The sequence below is a fragment of the Seriola dumerili genome, unplaced genomic scaffold (genome assembly GCF_002260705.1).
Source record: "Seriola dumerili isolate Sdu_G_001 unplaced genomic scaffold, Sdu_1.0 BDQW01000468.1, whole genome shotgun sequence".
Classification (NCBI taxonomy): Eukaryota; Metazoa; Chordata; class Actinopteri; order Carangiformes; family Carangidae; genus Seriola; species Seriola dumerili.
This window is the reverse complement of record NW_019174723.1, coordinates 2,342,010-2,356,012: the sequence shown is the minus strand read 5'-3', so window position 1 is coordinate 2,356,012 and position 14,003 is coordinate 2,342,010. Positions and strand designations below refer to the sequence as shown.

The following is a 14,003-nucleotide window of genomic DNA, read 5'->3' as shown; positions in this document are numbered from 1 at the left end:
TCATTTCACTTATTCAGTCGGTCGCATTATCGTCTCTTTTTTTATTTTGTTGCCTGTTTGTTCTTCTCTTTAGGTGACGTGATCGTGGACATCAATGGGACATGTGTGCTGGGGAAGACTCATGCTGATGTGGTCCAGATGTTCCAGTCCATCCCTATCAACCAGTATGTGGACATGGTCTTGTGCCGGGGCTACCCCCTGCCTGAGGACTCCAGCAACAGTGAGGAGGCCTCAGGAGGCCTGTGCACCTCCAAGGACACTTCCCCTTCGCCGCCCACCTCCACGCCACAGGACCCTCACTACACAGTCCCAGACGGAGGAACCCTCACCAGGCAGACTGCTGCAGTGCCACCCATGACCAACGGGGGACGCCACCACCACCACCATCCTCACCCTCACCTCCACCAACACCACCACCACCTTCCTCACCAAGAAGGCCCTGACCCCACCTTGTTGCAGCCAGAGCTGGTGAGCGTGCCGCTGGTGAAAGGCCCCGGAGGTTTCGGCTTCGCCATCGCGGACTGCCCACTAGGCCAAAAGGTGAAGATGATCCTTGACGCCCAGTGGTGCCGCGGCTTGTTGAAGGGCGATGTCATCAAGGAGATCAACAGGCAGAACGTGCAGACGTTGAGCCACTCCCAGGTGGTGGACATCCTCAAAGACCTGCCCGTGGGCAGCGAGGTCAACGTGCTGGTGCTTAGAGGAGGTGAGTCGGCAGAAATGAGAGTTCACATTGCTGCAGTTGCAGGTAAGCCTGCAACACTGAATTAATCCTTACAAGTATGTCACAGCTGGCAGGCTTGCAGTGCTGATGCTGTGACATCTCTGTTGTTAAATCGCTGCTGTCTATATTAATCTACTCAGGTTACTGACAACAAACAGGTGTTAGTGCCCGGAGATAGTCTGGCGCTTTATTCCCATGCGTCTGAAATCATTTTAATCCTCACACAGCTTTGTGTTGCCTGTGGTCTGTTTCTCTTTCTCTTACTTTCCTTTTTCCCTCAAAGAAAGTAATGAGTGAAACAATAGGAGGAGAAGACCACCCACTGGATTTGAAATTAATTTTTTAAGACAGTGAGAAAGAGACATTGTCAGACCAGCACTGACAAAAGTCTACTCAGTTGAGGTTGAGATTTAATGCAACGCGACCAGTGTTTTAATTTATAAATAACAGGATTGAGGTGTTCTGTCGATATTTCTCGGACACACAGACTTTCCCTATGTTAAATAAAGCAATTTCACGCTCCGGTCCACACTAACTCTGCATCATCCACCATGCGCCTTCCCAAACGGGGAGCAAGTCATGCTTAGTCACATGGTGTGAGCTGTGCTGGGAAAGCGCAGAGAAATGGCAGTTTCTGTGATTCAATCGCTGCTTGGAGAGAAAGAGAGAAGGCAGGCAGGAGAGACGGAGCATGGTGGGCAATCATTTGCCCTTCTTCTTACTTGAGGCTTGCACTGATTTGAAGGGTCTTCTTTGCTTGCCTTTACTGCAGTGCAGTAGCCTAGATACGGGAGATCAGTGTTGCACCCACATATCAGATGCACTCAGCTGGGCTCTGCTCTGAGCTCCAGGGGCTTGTCCTGTGTGTGTTTATGTGCTGCTTTTATTAACTTTTTTTTTTTTTTTTTTTTTTTTTTTTTTTTTTTTGCTGCTGTGTGCCAGCATTACATGTTTTTTATGGTACATGTGCATTTGCAGGGTGTGTGTGTGTCTGTGTTACTACTTAAAAAAAGGAGGAGATCACAGCTTTCCAGGACTAAAAGGAGTGGCGCTGCAGGGCTTCCCTCAGGTCACCACACAGACCGAGTTTAGGTTCGGCTTTACTCCCAGCCGGGGGAGAGAACTCCCTTCCGATTACAGCGGCAGACAGAAATGAAACAGGAAATTATTTGGCCCTGCTCCTTGCTCTGGATTTAAAATGTGGAAATGAGACCAATTGCCCTTCCCAGTGGGATATGTACTGTGCCCAGTGCCTGAGATATCATGTGTTATGATACTAGACCGTCAATAGGAGATACAGCCAGTACATTTACTATTAAAATTCAATTAAAAACTGTTTTTCCTAAAACTCCACATTCATTAAAACATTTCATTTATTTAAAATCTAAAATCTGGAAAGCTACAGCCAGTAGAAACATCTGGCAGGTTTAACCCAGACAAGTGCATGTTTTCCCATGGTTTAGGGTCACCTCTGTGTCTCCCATCCCATGGTGACGTGTTAAACCCATTCTTTGCTACTGGACTATACTGTCCCCTACTGGCTGACCTACACCATGACACAAAGACAGAGAGGAGAGCAAGAGGGAGGTATGAGAAAAAGCTTAGAAAAGCTCCGGGCAAATACGCTAAGTGACAAAGTGCAGAACAAGGTGCAGAAGAAGTGGGAGAAGATGTACTCTGAAGCTGTTCCACTGGAGGCCAATAGGTCAGTAGAGTGAAAAGAAATACAGCAGGAAGGTCCAACTCATCCTTCGAGCCTTTAAGCTATGTATTTGATCATAGATGTTTGCTGCTTTTCCTAATAACCTGAATTTATAATTAAATCTACTACTTTCTCTACATTTCTGCCCTACAGGTCAGACGTCTCCTGTGAAATCACTCAAACCAGTAAGTTGAAACCATTTTTTCTCATTTTTCAATTCCTCATGTGTCTCGTTGGGCGAAACAAAGAATATACTTAACATAAAACTGCTGCTGAATTATTAAACAGAAAGGGTTTTTAACTTCATCTTGGTTACCCCGCAAGCACCACTCAGTGTGTGTGCGTGTGTGCGTGCCTGTGTGTGTGTGTGTGTGTGTGTGTGTGTGTGCGTGCACCGTGGTAGCTGTTGTTAGCTACATTATTCAGGGAGCCCACATTAGCCAGGCTGTTATTTCTGGAACTGCATGTGGGTAAATATGCTGGCTCCTGGCAAACTGCAACTTAACATCCCTCTGTGTATGGGTGTTTAAGATGATATGCCATGTTCAACAGCTTGTTCCTGCGCTGCCGCTCCTCCATGTTGCATTCCTAAAATAGAGAGGAGCTGAGGCAGCAACAGGCTTACTCATACTGTTTTACTGGTTCAGCACAGAATTATTCCGTGTGGTTGCACTGGTTTAAAAATTAAGAGCAGTGCGGCAGTTTCGGGGCATGTCATTCTGGAGCTTAAATCAGTTTCCCGGCTTCAGCTGGCCTCCCTCCGTTAGACAGAAATCACTGACATAAATTCATAGAATTGAATGTACGATGTATTGTTGAATAAAACATATTGTACAGGAATTTATAGTTTGGCTTTCGGTTTCTTCCTATATCAACCCCTTGTTTCTGTGTTGCAGTGCACAGCTCCCATATCCCAGCCTGCTCCTCAACAGGCATCCCATCCTGCGCCCCAGCAACTGCCCCACCCGTGCTCCCAGCCCATAGCGCAGCCACAGCGGCAGGAGATAATCAACAGCACAGAGGCCCTCAGTCAGCCGGAGATGCCCCCCAATCCGCTCTCCTTCCCCGCCAACACCCTGCGCTCGTCTTCGCCCAAACCGGATGCGTCTGAGCTCTACCTCAAGTCCAAGGCCATGTTGGACAGCAAGCGTAAGTGTACGGAGTGGGTTCCTCAGCCCTCGAGGATCAGGACTTGCTCGCTGAAAACGAAAATGAGGGACAACAGGCTAACAATTTTCTGTTAATGTAGCAAATATTTTTCACTTGATCAATTTGAGGAGATAAGATAAAACTTTACTGTCTATTAGATTCGCATAAAATGGAAATTTGTCTGTGAAAACCTGGCAACATAGGAAAACATAAATATGTAAAATACAAAATAAACAAAAATAATGATGTCCATCTCAAGTTACGAGAGCCTGAACATCAACAACATCAACATCATGTGGTATTAAAACAAAACAGATCTTTACATTTGAGAAACTATAACCAGCAAATTGTTAATTAGTTAAACAATTAATCTAGTCTGAACATTGTTGACATTTTATTTTCTATTGATCATCTATTTCAACTAACATCGCTCAGTTTCTGAAATCAAATTTTATTTTAGGGCATTTTATCTAATGAAGGACTAATAAATTATCTGTGTTATTTAAGTGAGATGTTATTTCTTTAACTCCCTGACCTTGAATGCACATGAACCACTTGCATTATATCATACGTACATACATTGCCCACATGACCAGCAACAAATTTGCTTTTCTCTCCTCTTTGCAGCTCCTAATACCAAGGACCTGGATGTGTTCATCAAAAGGAACCAGGAGTCGGGCTTTGGCTTCAGAGTCCTTGGAGGCGAGGGGCCGGATCAGCCGGTAGGTAGCAGTCCAGCAGGTAGCAGACAACTGGGAAATAGATTGTCAAAAAGCAGGAAACTTCTGTTTTGCACATAGGAAACGCAGCAACAAATGCTCAGAGCAACTGAGAGGATTTATTCACCACCACGCCAGCCCATCTTCATGCTCACTTTGTCGGTCAGATCAGTGTGTCAAGCTATTAGCTCTCTTATAACCCCCCTCCTGCTGCTTCCTCCGCAGGTGTACATCGGTGCCATTGTGCCACTCGGCGCGGCTGAGAAAGACGGGCGCCTGCGGGCAGGGGATGAGCTGCTCTGTATAGACGGCGTGCCAGTCAAGGGCAAATCCCACAAACAAGTGCTGGAGCTGATGACCAACGCTGCCCGTAACGGCCAAGTGATGCTCACGGTCCGCAGGAAGCTAGCACACTCAGGTGGGTCTGCTGTTCAACAATCATCTCTACATTTCTTTGAGAGCACTTTTACTCCTTTTGTTTTCGATCAGTATGCTGGAGGAGAATGTCTGCACTAAAGCTTTGATCTGGGATTTATTTTTTTTTTTTTGGCTAATCCTTTAAATTTGTTCTGGATGATTTCCTTGCGGATAAATCTGAATAAATGAAGTTCAGCCGAAATTGACTTATTTTATGCAGATGTTTTCCTGAAAAGAAAGAGGCTTCTGTATTTACTTAAATCAAAGGAATATGAATGAAAAATGTTTCATCTCCCTGAACAGGTAAAAAACAAACAAAACAAAAAAAAAACAGCAAAAGTGGCTCGCAATAAACAGCCGAAAATTGTCTGCTTTGTGTTTATCTGTCAGGACTGATTGGAGTTGTGTGAAGGGCAGTGAAGATTAGATCAGCTGGTAGAGCTGAATTACATCTCAAAGGATGGAGTGAAGGAAAAAAAAAAAAGAATATGCTGAGTTTTCTTTCTCAATAGCACAAACCCCTGCAGCATTCAGGCTTGTTTACCCCCACAAATACCCACTGCATGAATAGTACAAGCACTTTTTGAAATTACTTTGGATTTGATGTATTGCAACAACAGCTTTGATCACGTTGCAGAAATTAAGCATCAATCATGTAAGGGTTTGTGCTTTCAAAGCGGGGGTTTAGAAAGAGATTCCCTGATGCCGGCTGACAAAACAGGGACTAAGCAAAACAAACATACAATGAAGAGAGATTGAGGTAGATCAGCTTGTCTTATGAATAACAAATTGTAAAGGGCTTTCATCTCAAGTGTAGACTTGACAGACTAGTATTTCATGTGTGCAATAAACGCAGCAAAAAGGCTGTCTTCAATGAAGCCGCTGTGTGCTGAATTATTTATGCAGGGATCTCAAGGAGGACAAATTTGGAGGATTTTTTTTTTTTTTTCCAAATAATTGTTCATGGATTAAAATGTAGGCCACCTAAACTGGAATGACCACTGTTCAAAATAAACATTTGTCTTACCCTGCTTGTGCCTGAATGTAAGAGCCTGAAAAGACAAAAAGAGTATCCCGAGCAGCTGGATTCAGACGGATTTTCCTCACGTCCCTGTGCATTGTCATTTGTCAGATGGTGGTGGAGAGGAGGAGGGCAGTCAGCAGCCCCACCAGGTAGCATCCGCCCTGGTCAACAGCTCTCCCAAGATGCCTCGTGTCGAGGTGCCAAGTGCCCTCCAGCAAGCCCAGTCGCCACGGCCGGAGTGCTTCGACGTTACTCTGCAGCGCAAAGACAACGAGGGCTTCGGCTTTGTCATCCTCACCTCGAAGAACAAGCCCCCACCTGGAGGTCAGAAATAAACTAAGACGTATTCTATTTACAATTTTCATTTTTAGTAATAACATAAACATTTAAAAAAAAAGGTGTAGAAAGAAGTTAAAGGAGCACATGATGATGTTTTTACATCAAAGTCTGTTGTTTATTGTTTTTTTTGCCATGCTGACAGAATGGCTCCAGGGATGAAAACACCTCAATAAATACTGGATGGGTTACCATGAAATTTTGTGAGGCATTCATGGTCCTCAGCAGGGGTGTCGTGATATACTGGTATTGACCATATTTAGAAAAATGAAATACTGATATTGTGTCAATAATACACACATGGTAATATCAGGATGGCAGATGTTAGGCCTTATGGATCTTTTTTTTTATCAGTTCATCCGGTTGCCTTTTCACTATTCATGAAGTGTAATTGTTCTCTTAGTGCACTTGTACTGTTACGGTTATGGACTCTCTCCCCACCTCCTCACACTTTATTTGAGTTTAATTTGCCATCTGCCTCATTTGCCGAACAAGGGCCAAAAACACAATTAACAAAGTTAAAGATGAATTTGAGTGATAGCATTTTTTTTATTTTTTTTATCACAATTATATTGTCATCATGAATTATTTTGGCCATGATACTTGTGTTGTGAAAATCTGATATCGTAACAGCCCTAGTCCTCAGAGGATGAACCTCTACTGACTTTTCATCTCATGCCACCAGCAGGTCAAAGGTTTCATACATCCAGTGAAATCCACACACCCAGAGGATGGATTGGCACAAACATTCATGCTTTCTAGAGGATCTCTCCTAATGATCAGGATCCAGGATATTTATTAGGATTATTTAATTATCAGGATGAATAGCATTAACTCTGGTGATCCCTTAAATTTTTACCTAGTGCCTTGAAGTGCCTTTTCATTTTTAATTTGATGTCACAAGTCTCCAAATACTTTCAAAACTAATGATGTCAGTCTTTGCTGTATTTTGTGTTAAGTGCCAATTAACAGATGTTAGCATGCTAACACACTGAACTAAGAGGAAGAATATGGTCATCATTATTCCTGTTAAACATCCATATGTAAACACTGTCAATGCTATCATCTCAGCATGCTGAAGCATTTAACTCAAAGCACCACTGTGCAAAAGCAAAATCTCACACAGCTGTTACCATGACTATAGATGTTTAATTTATCATTTTTTCAGGGTTTTTTGAAATGTATCACATTATATTCTGTACACTTTAATCCCGTGCTTTTTCAATTTGGAACCATATATTGATCAGGTTCCTAGTAACAGCTCTGCTGCCACAAACCTTTGCTTTGTTATTTGAAAGCGATGTCTTGATGTTGGGTTTATTGAATCAAACATTCTCATCTCTCTGTGTCTCTCTGTTTCAGTTATACCTCACAAGATTGGCCGTATAATCGAGGGCAGCCCCACTGACCGTATAGGTCAGATGAAGGTGGGAGACCGTATCTCTGCTGTCAATGGCCGGTCCATCATGGAGCTGTCGCACAACGATATTGTTCAGCTCATCAAGGATGCCGGCAATTCTGTCACCCTCACTGTCGTGCCTGAAGATGGTAGGTTGGCACGGAGACGGCCATAGTTCAGTGAAACTTCTAATGGGAATGTTGATGCTCTCAACTTTTACATGAAAGTTGCTAAAAGGAGGTTTTAAGATTGCTTCGTGACATTCGATAGCAGATCGCAAGAGAGTGGTCTGCCTGTTGTGTCATGCTAAATTGGTGTGTTGTATGAACTGAGTTTTTTTTTTTTTTTCTTTTTACAGACAACGCTCCTCCATCTGGAACAAATTCAGCCAAGCAGAGCCCTTCAGCACAACACAGAGCTATGGGCCAACAGCCTCCCAGCTATCCAGACAGGTACACACACACACACACACACACACACACAATCCCATACAAGCAAAAGCATTCACACAGGCTTGTCAGTGTCCCTCTGAGTCCACTGGAGACAGTCTAATACAGGTTCTGCCACTTGAACCATAAATTAGCCCCAATCCTCTTGGAGCAGGCTCCGGTTTGTGCTTCAGTGTGGCCCCATTACTGTTTCTTGTGGCCCACACACTCCTTGTTATCCGGAAAGACAGAAAATCCCCCCATGGTCACTGTTTGGTTGGCGAAGCAAGGAAAAAGAGACACATTAATAGGGTGTCTCACTTCCTCTTTGATCTTTCTTTTTAAACAAGATTACCTGTGTCAGACTTTTTAATCCATTGCTGCAGCAGCAATTCTCCATCATAATTTCTCGCCCTCACGCGCTTCTGTTTCGCTTCCCATCAGCATGTGTTTCTCTTCTCCTCATTTTGCCCTCTATCCATCCCTTGGCAAGAACCCTCCCTGCTCTCTGTCTAATCTCCAGCACATGCCTCCGGTCAGCCCAGACTATGAGCTGAGGCTGTCAGCTCGTCGGCATGAAGTGTGTAAACTCTTCTCCGTGCCAGCTAAGAAGGCCTAGGCTCTTTAGTGTGTTAGCGCAGCTAAGTTCCCACAAAGGCATTGTAATGAGCTCTGCGAAGCATTAAAGTATGCCCCCGTTATCTGCCACTGAACTGTAAAAGCAGCGCCGCTCTTTGAAGGATTTACATTGGTCTCTGTGCGTTGTATAATGATACCAATGGAAAGAGGCTCATGCCGCTGTAAGGAAGGCGTGGCAGCGCATGGATCACACTGGACACAGCAGTGAGGGAAGAAAATGAGACTTACTCTCTATTCTCCGCTCTCTATCTCCACAGTATTGGAGCATCTCTACTTTTTCATGTGCTGTAGCTCACATACAGTATTGTCATATTAACATGATACACACTGTACAAGTTGGTGAAGGCATATTCAAGGGAGGACAATGAGTGCATACATTTTTACGCACAGATTGTCCCATATCAGATATTAGATCCCTCACCTTTAGGCTGGTCACAGACTTTGGATCAGTATTTTGTGATTGTTATATATTGACATTTATGATCAGGGTCGGACAGCAACGAGTTACATTTACTTGAGAACTGTACTCAAGTATATTTTTCCAGTATCTGTGCTTTACTTGATTATTATTTTTTTGGAAACTTATGACTTTTACTCCACTACACTACAAATGTTGTGCTTTGGGCTCCACTTCATTTCTATGAAGTACTTTTACTTTGAAGAAGAGCTTTTAGTCTGTGAAATTTATTTTATTTTATTTTGAAAAATGTGATAGACCATACACTGGATTCATCAGAGGAAAACTAATCACGGCTGACTCCTACACTGTCAGTCATGTTGTGCTTGCTGCATTTTTGAACAGCTCAGTTTGAACTTGGCAGTGGCCTAACGACATTAGATAAAGATGAGGCAGAAGATTCTTCACCAGAGCACCGCGGCCTTATCTTACGTCCATGCTTGAACTTTAAGAAATAAAGAAAACTTCCTTTCATTTTAAAAGTTTGCTGCGTTGACCACAACCAAACTTCATAACAGCTGTTGTTGATTCAGTTGTGTTTTTATGGCCATTTCATTTGCTTTGTAGCACAGCTTTTTATTCTACAGTCAGTCAGTTCATTCAGTAGGTTGTTTCAGGGTCATCAGGTTCTGTAAATGTGGAACAAGACAAAAATGTGTTGACAACATTTTTTATAAAACCTCATATTTTTTTTCATTTTGCTGTTTTTATTTTTATTTTCTTTAATTTTTTGTTTCCACACTTTTATATTCATTTATGTTATCTGTGTGCTGACATTCAATTCTCATCTCAGGATAAGAGCTCTTGTGCCGCATTGTATTAAAATGAGACTAAATATACCCGTGATCTACAATATGTGGGTCACATTTTAATGTGTATTTGGTCTTTTTTTCACAAATGGTGACAGTGAGATGAGGAACTCTTTTCTACAAGGAGAGATGGGTACACTCATCACATCAGGCCCAAAGCAGGTAAAATTCAAAGCTAAAATTACTCTTACTTATTTTAAATTAACAGTATGCAATGCTTGTAATTTACTAGTAAATTCTTAATCTTAGAACTTTCTTTTTGAGGCCATGCAACAGTGATTTTTCAGGCTTGACTGGAACTTGGGACCTTTATCACATGCCTGTCAAGAAGAAGTGCACCAGTCTCAAAAATCTCATCCTCTTGTCTGTGAACTACAGGGCTGCTTTGTGGTGGAGCTGGAGCGCAGTCAGCGGGGCTTCGGCTTCAGTCTGAGGGGAGGGAAAGAGTATAACATGGGACTGTTCATCTTGCGACTGGCTGAGGATGGACCTGCTCTTAAAGATGGCAGGATACATGTGAGTTATTCTGCTAGTCTGTCTATCCTCAGAATAATCTGGGTAATACTACTTTAAAACCAAATTGATAAATATTACTCAGGAGTTTTCAGCGTCTAACACTGTGGACCCGCCCCCATCAGACAAAATCAAGACAATTGCACCCCCCCAAAACCCTCCTCCAAAAAGTCAATAATAATGGATTTTGTCGCTTCTGTTATTATTTTTTTTTCTTATTTCTATTTAGGGGATAATTATAATGCTTTAATTTTTGGAATTGCAGATAATTCAGGAGCTTTGGGGGATGTAAACAGGAAGTAATATGTTGCCATGGAGTCAGTCAGCTGTTTTCCCATTTTTTTGCCTCTATTTGTTTCCATTTTTGCAAAGTGGCACCATTAAAAGTATGCTGAATTAGCCATTAGCAGCTCCTTGCAAAGTACTCATGCATGCACTGACATCTAACACTGGATTACTTTTTACTGAAGAAAACCTTAAGACTTGATGATTCTCAACCAAGTTCTTATAATGCAGCGTCTTTTTCCAGTGATTTCTATGTGGATTTATGGGCATTTATTTGTGATGGACATCGCAAGATACTGGTGTCCTCAGAAAAAAAATATGTGTGTATCGTGTATTTGTGTTCAGATGTGACTGATTTATTTTACAACTTTGTGTTTTAAAACATTAAATTCTTGCGTGAGCTACGTGTCACAACCTGTGCTGCAGACTCCCAGCTGCTGACTGTGTTGATGAACAGGCAAAATCAGCGGGTCACTTTATGCACTCCACTATCTATGCCTCATGTCTCTCCGTCCACGTGCCTCATAGTTTGAAAACTGATTTTATTTAAAGGAACAGTAACTGAACTTACCCTTGTTTGGTAAATTCTGAAAGACTTCCTGCTCGTGATATCTGCATCACAGGTTGGAGATCAGATCGTGGAGATCAACGGCGAGGCCACCCAGGGAATCACACACACTCGGGCCATTGAGCTGATCCAAGCAGGGGGCAGTAAAGTTCATCTGCTGCTCCGACCTGGCCAGGGCCTGGTCCCGGATCACAGTGAGTGACTGCTGAGAACCTGCATGCATGTACACACGGTGTTGCCACCGCATACATAGATCTACGCAATAGCATATTAACCATACATATATAGAAGCTTTTGTATGGATATGCTTGATAGCAGGGTGCCGAGTTTCTTTATTCTCATGCATGTTGTTGCGAGCTTCTCTCTTGACCTTTCTCTCCTCTCATTCTCTCTCGATCTACCTCTTGTGCTCTTTATCTGCCTTGCTTTCTCTGTTTTCTGCACCAGCACGGCTGTCTGTTTCTACCTATTTATCTCTTCCTCCTATAGGTCTGAACTCTTCTTCCACCCTGTGCTTCTACATGAAACCAGAGCATCACTAAAGGCCTCACTGCTTTTCTTGGTCTGTCCCTAATAACCTTGGTAAACCTTATACTCCTACTTTTGCCTCTGACCTATCCTTTCGAAGTGATTCATCTCCCAGATTTCAAGTGTCGTTCTCTGTCCCTTACTTCATCCCCATGATCAATCTGAACTAGATCAGTTATTTGTGACTCAGTAAACACCCAATGCATACTAAGTAGAATCTTCTCTGGAGGGCTGAACTAAAGCAGTGAGTCCTAGAAGAACAAACAGACCTGCAGGAGCGCTGGGAGGCTCCAGAGCCCCACAAGTTATTTTTTTACGGGTATTACCGAACCTGGGATGCCACTGAACACACACCTCATCCTGAATGGAGATGGCGACCCCGGAGAAAAGTCTTTAACTAGATATTGATCAGTGAGTGACAAGTGTTAAAAGGATGTGTGTGCATTCACTGGCATCAACCTTTCAATCCAAAAACCAAATTAGAATGAATTTCTACGAGTTGTTGCTCCTAGAAATCCAAAAACTCATTTCAGCACCACTAAGTCCATCACTCTTCTTTTTTTCTCTCTCTGGTTTTTCTGCTGCATATATCTGCTCTCAATCACAGCTGTGCAATTCTTATCAGCCCGGGGGAAAATTGAAACGTCAGTGCTGGGTGAACGCTAGCACCTTTTATTCATTGATGGCCATGTCACCAGCTGATGTATATCTCAAACAAGGCAAATATTTAGAGGGATATTACAGGGGGTTATTACAGAAAGCGAGCCAGGTGGCAAACATCTTTTTTTTCACAATATCAGGATATTGTGCTTCTTTTGCATGAGGTGTAATTATCTTTCAATTTTGTTGAATGTAGAGTAGCTCATTTAAGGGATATTTTAGTTTCTGTCTTTCAGAGTACTTCGGTTTTCTTACCCTGCACTGCTTGCTCCTCAGGTTCAAAGGACAAAGTAACCATTCCAACCTCAAGCTTTCCCAGACTCTCTGTATCTGACGGGCAGTCATCTCCAGCCTCTCCATCCTCTGTCTCCCTCTCTACCTCGGAACTGTCCCCATCCTCACCCAAAATATCCGTCCCTGATGAGTTCTCCGGTGGGGACTCCAGGGCGGCTGGGTCCCCTGGCGGTGGGCAGGAGCACGGTAGGCAGGCTAACAGATCAAGAGGACAGCACCTCCCTCACCACAACCATAAGCGCACCACCAGCCCCAGCACCCAGGCCAGAAAAACAAGCAGGAGTGACTCCAAGTCGGCTAGTCCCAAAAGAGCCACTGATGGCTGGGCAGATCACGTAGAGCGCTCCCAGAGCCCTAGAAAATCAGAGCGAGGCCACAGCGGATCCTTGGAAGATATGAGCAGGGAGAGAAAATTCCAAGGGCAGAGGGATCATAACTCCTCTAGCTCAAGGAAGGGTTCCAAGAGGGAACATGACCCTGCTGTGCCTTTGAAGAACCTGGAGGAGCCCCAGAGCCCCAGGCGTCCAGCTGGCCAACAGCCCAGCATTCCCTCTGGAGAAGGGAAGGACTGGAGGTACAAAGAGGAGGATGCCGCTTATTGGCAGGAGAGGGGGGCTGCAGAGAGTGGAGACAAAAGCTGGGGGACCAGTGAACGTCACAAGAAGGGCAAAAGGGCTGAGCAAGAGGCAGCGGCACAAAAATCCTATTCCCAAATGCACAGGGAGAGGGCGGGGTCAGATGTCGATAGCGGCACCCTCAGCCGAAGGGGCGGGCGAGAGAAGGGGGATAAAGAATATTGGGAGAGTAAGCACCATGGGCCAAGTGAAGAAGTGAATAGAAAGGATCCCAGAGGTTCAAGCAGTAGCATCCAGGACCCCAGCTGCAACGGGACCACCACCAGCAAGAAGGCTCCCATCACCCCCGGCCCATGGAAAGTTCCCAGCTCTGCCAAGATCCAGTCGCAAGTGGACACAACATTCGCAGATATCTGATATCTTTCCAGGACATTCTGCATTTATTAAGAGAAAGCTGAGCCTCTGACAGATGGACATTCAGAATGGAAGGATGATTTTTTTTTGTTTTGTTTTTTTTAGCAATCTCGGACAAAGCAGATCACTGTGTAACCAGTAACATAGCTTGTCATTGCTTATGATTTTTTTTTTTTTCACCCAGTTTGCCTCGGTTAGTTTGCATCAAGCTGCTGATGCCTGATCTGACGTACATGCTTGTACCTACATGAGTATTTGTACTGTACTGATGATGTGTGGCCGTGTGTGTGTGTGTGTGTGTGTGTGTGTGTGTGTGTGTGTGTGTGTGTGTGTGTGTGTGTGTGTGTGTGTGTGTGTGTGTGT

The 14,003-nt window shown here is 43.8% G+C and overlaps 1 protein-coding gene across 1 annotated transcript in view; it reads left to right on the top strand.

Moving 5' to 3' along the window:
- LOC111234869 (membrane-associated guanylate kinase, WW and PDZ domain-containing protein 3-like) overlaps positions 1 to 13,828 on the top strand; it is a 115,694-nt gene extending 101,866 nt beyond the window's left edge. Inside the window, exons 11-23 of the mRNA XM_022763065.1 lie at positions 74 to 706; positions 2,580 to 2,611; positions 2,979 to 3,005; positions 3,422 to 3,575; positions 4,203 to 4,297; positions 4,520 to 4,712; positions 5,844 to 6,059; positions 7,434 to 7,619; positions 7,829 to 7,970; positions 9,911 to 9,965; positions 10,182 to 10,319; positions 11,225 to 11,363; positions 12,634 to 13,828. Coding sequence (XP_022618786.1) covers positions 74 to 706; positions 2,580 to 2,611; positions 2,979 to 3,005; positions 3,422 to 3,575; positions 4,203 to 4,297; positions 4,520 to 4,712; positions 5,844 to 6,059; positions 7,434 to 7,619; positions 7,829 to 7,970; positions 9,911 to 9,965; positions 10,182 to 10,319; positions 11,225 to 11,363; positions 12,634 to 13,643 — 3,020 coding nt within the window. The 3' untranslated portion in view covers positions 13,644 to 13,828. The remainder of the gene's footprint in view (positions 1 to 73; positions 707 to 2,579; positions 2,612 to 2,978; positions 3,006 to 3,421; positions 3,576 to 4,202; positions 4,298 to 4,519; positions 4,713 to 5,843; positions 6,060 to 7,433; positions 7,620 to 7,828; positions 7,971 to 9,910; positions 9,966 to 10,181; positions 10,320 to 11,224; positions 11,364 to 12,633) is intronic.
- The last annotated feature ends 175 nt before the right edge of the window (positions 13,829 to 14,003 follow it).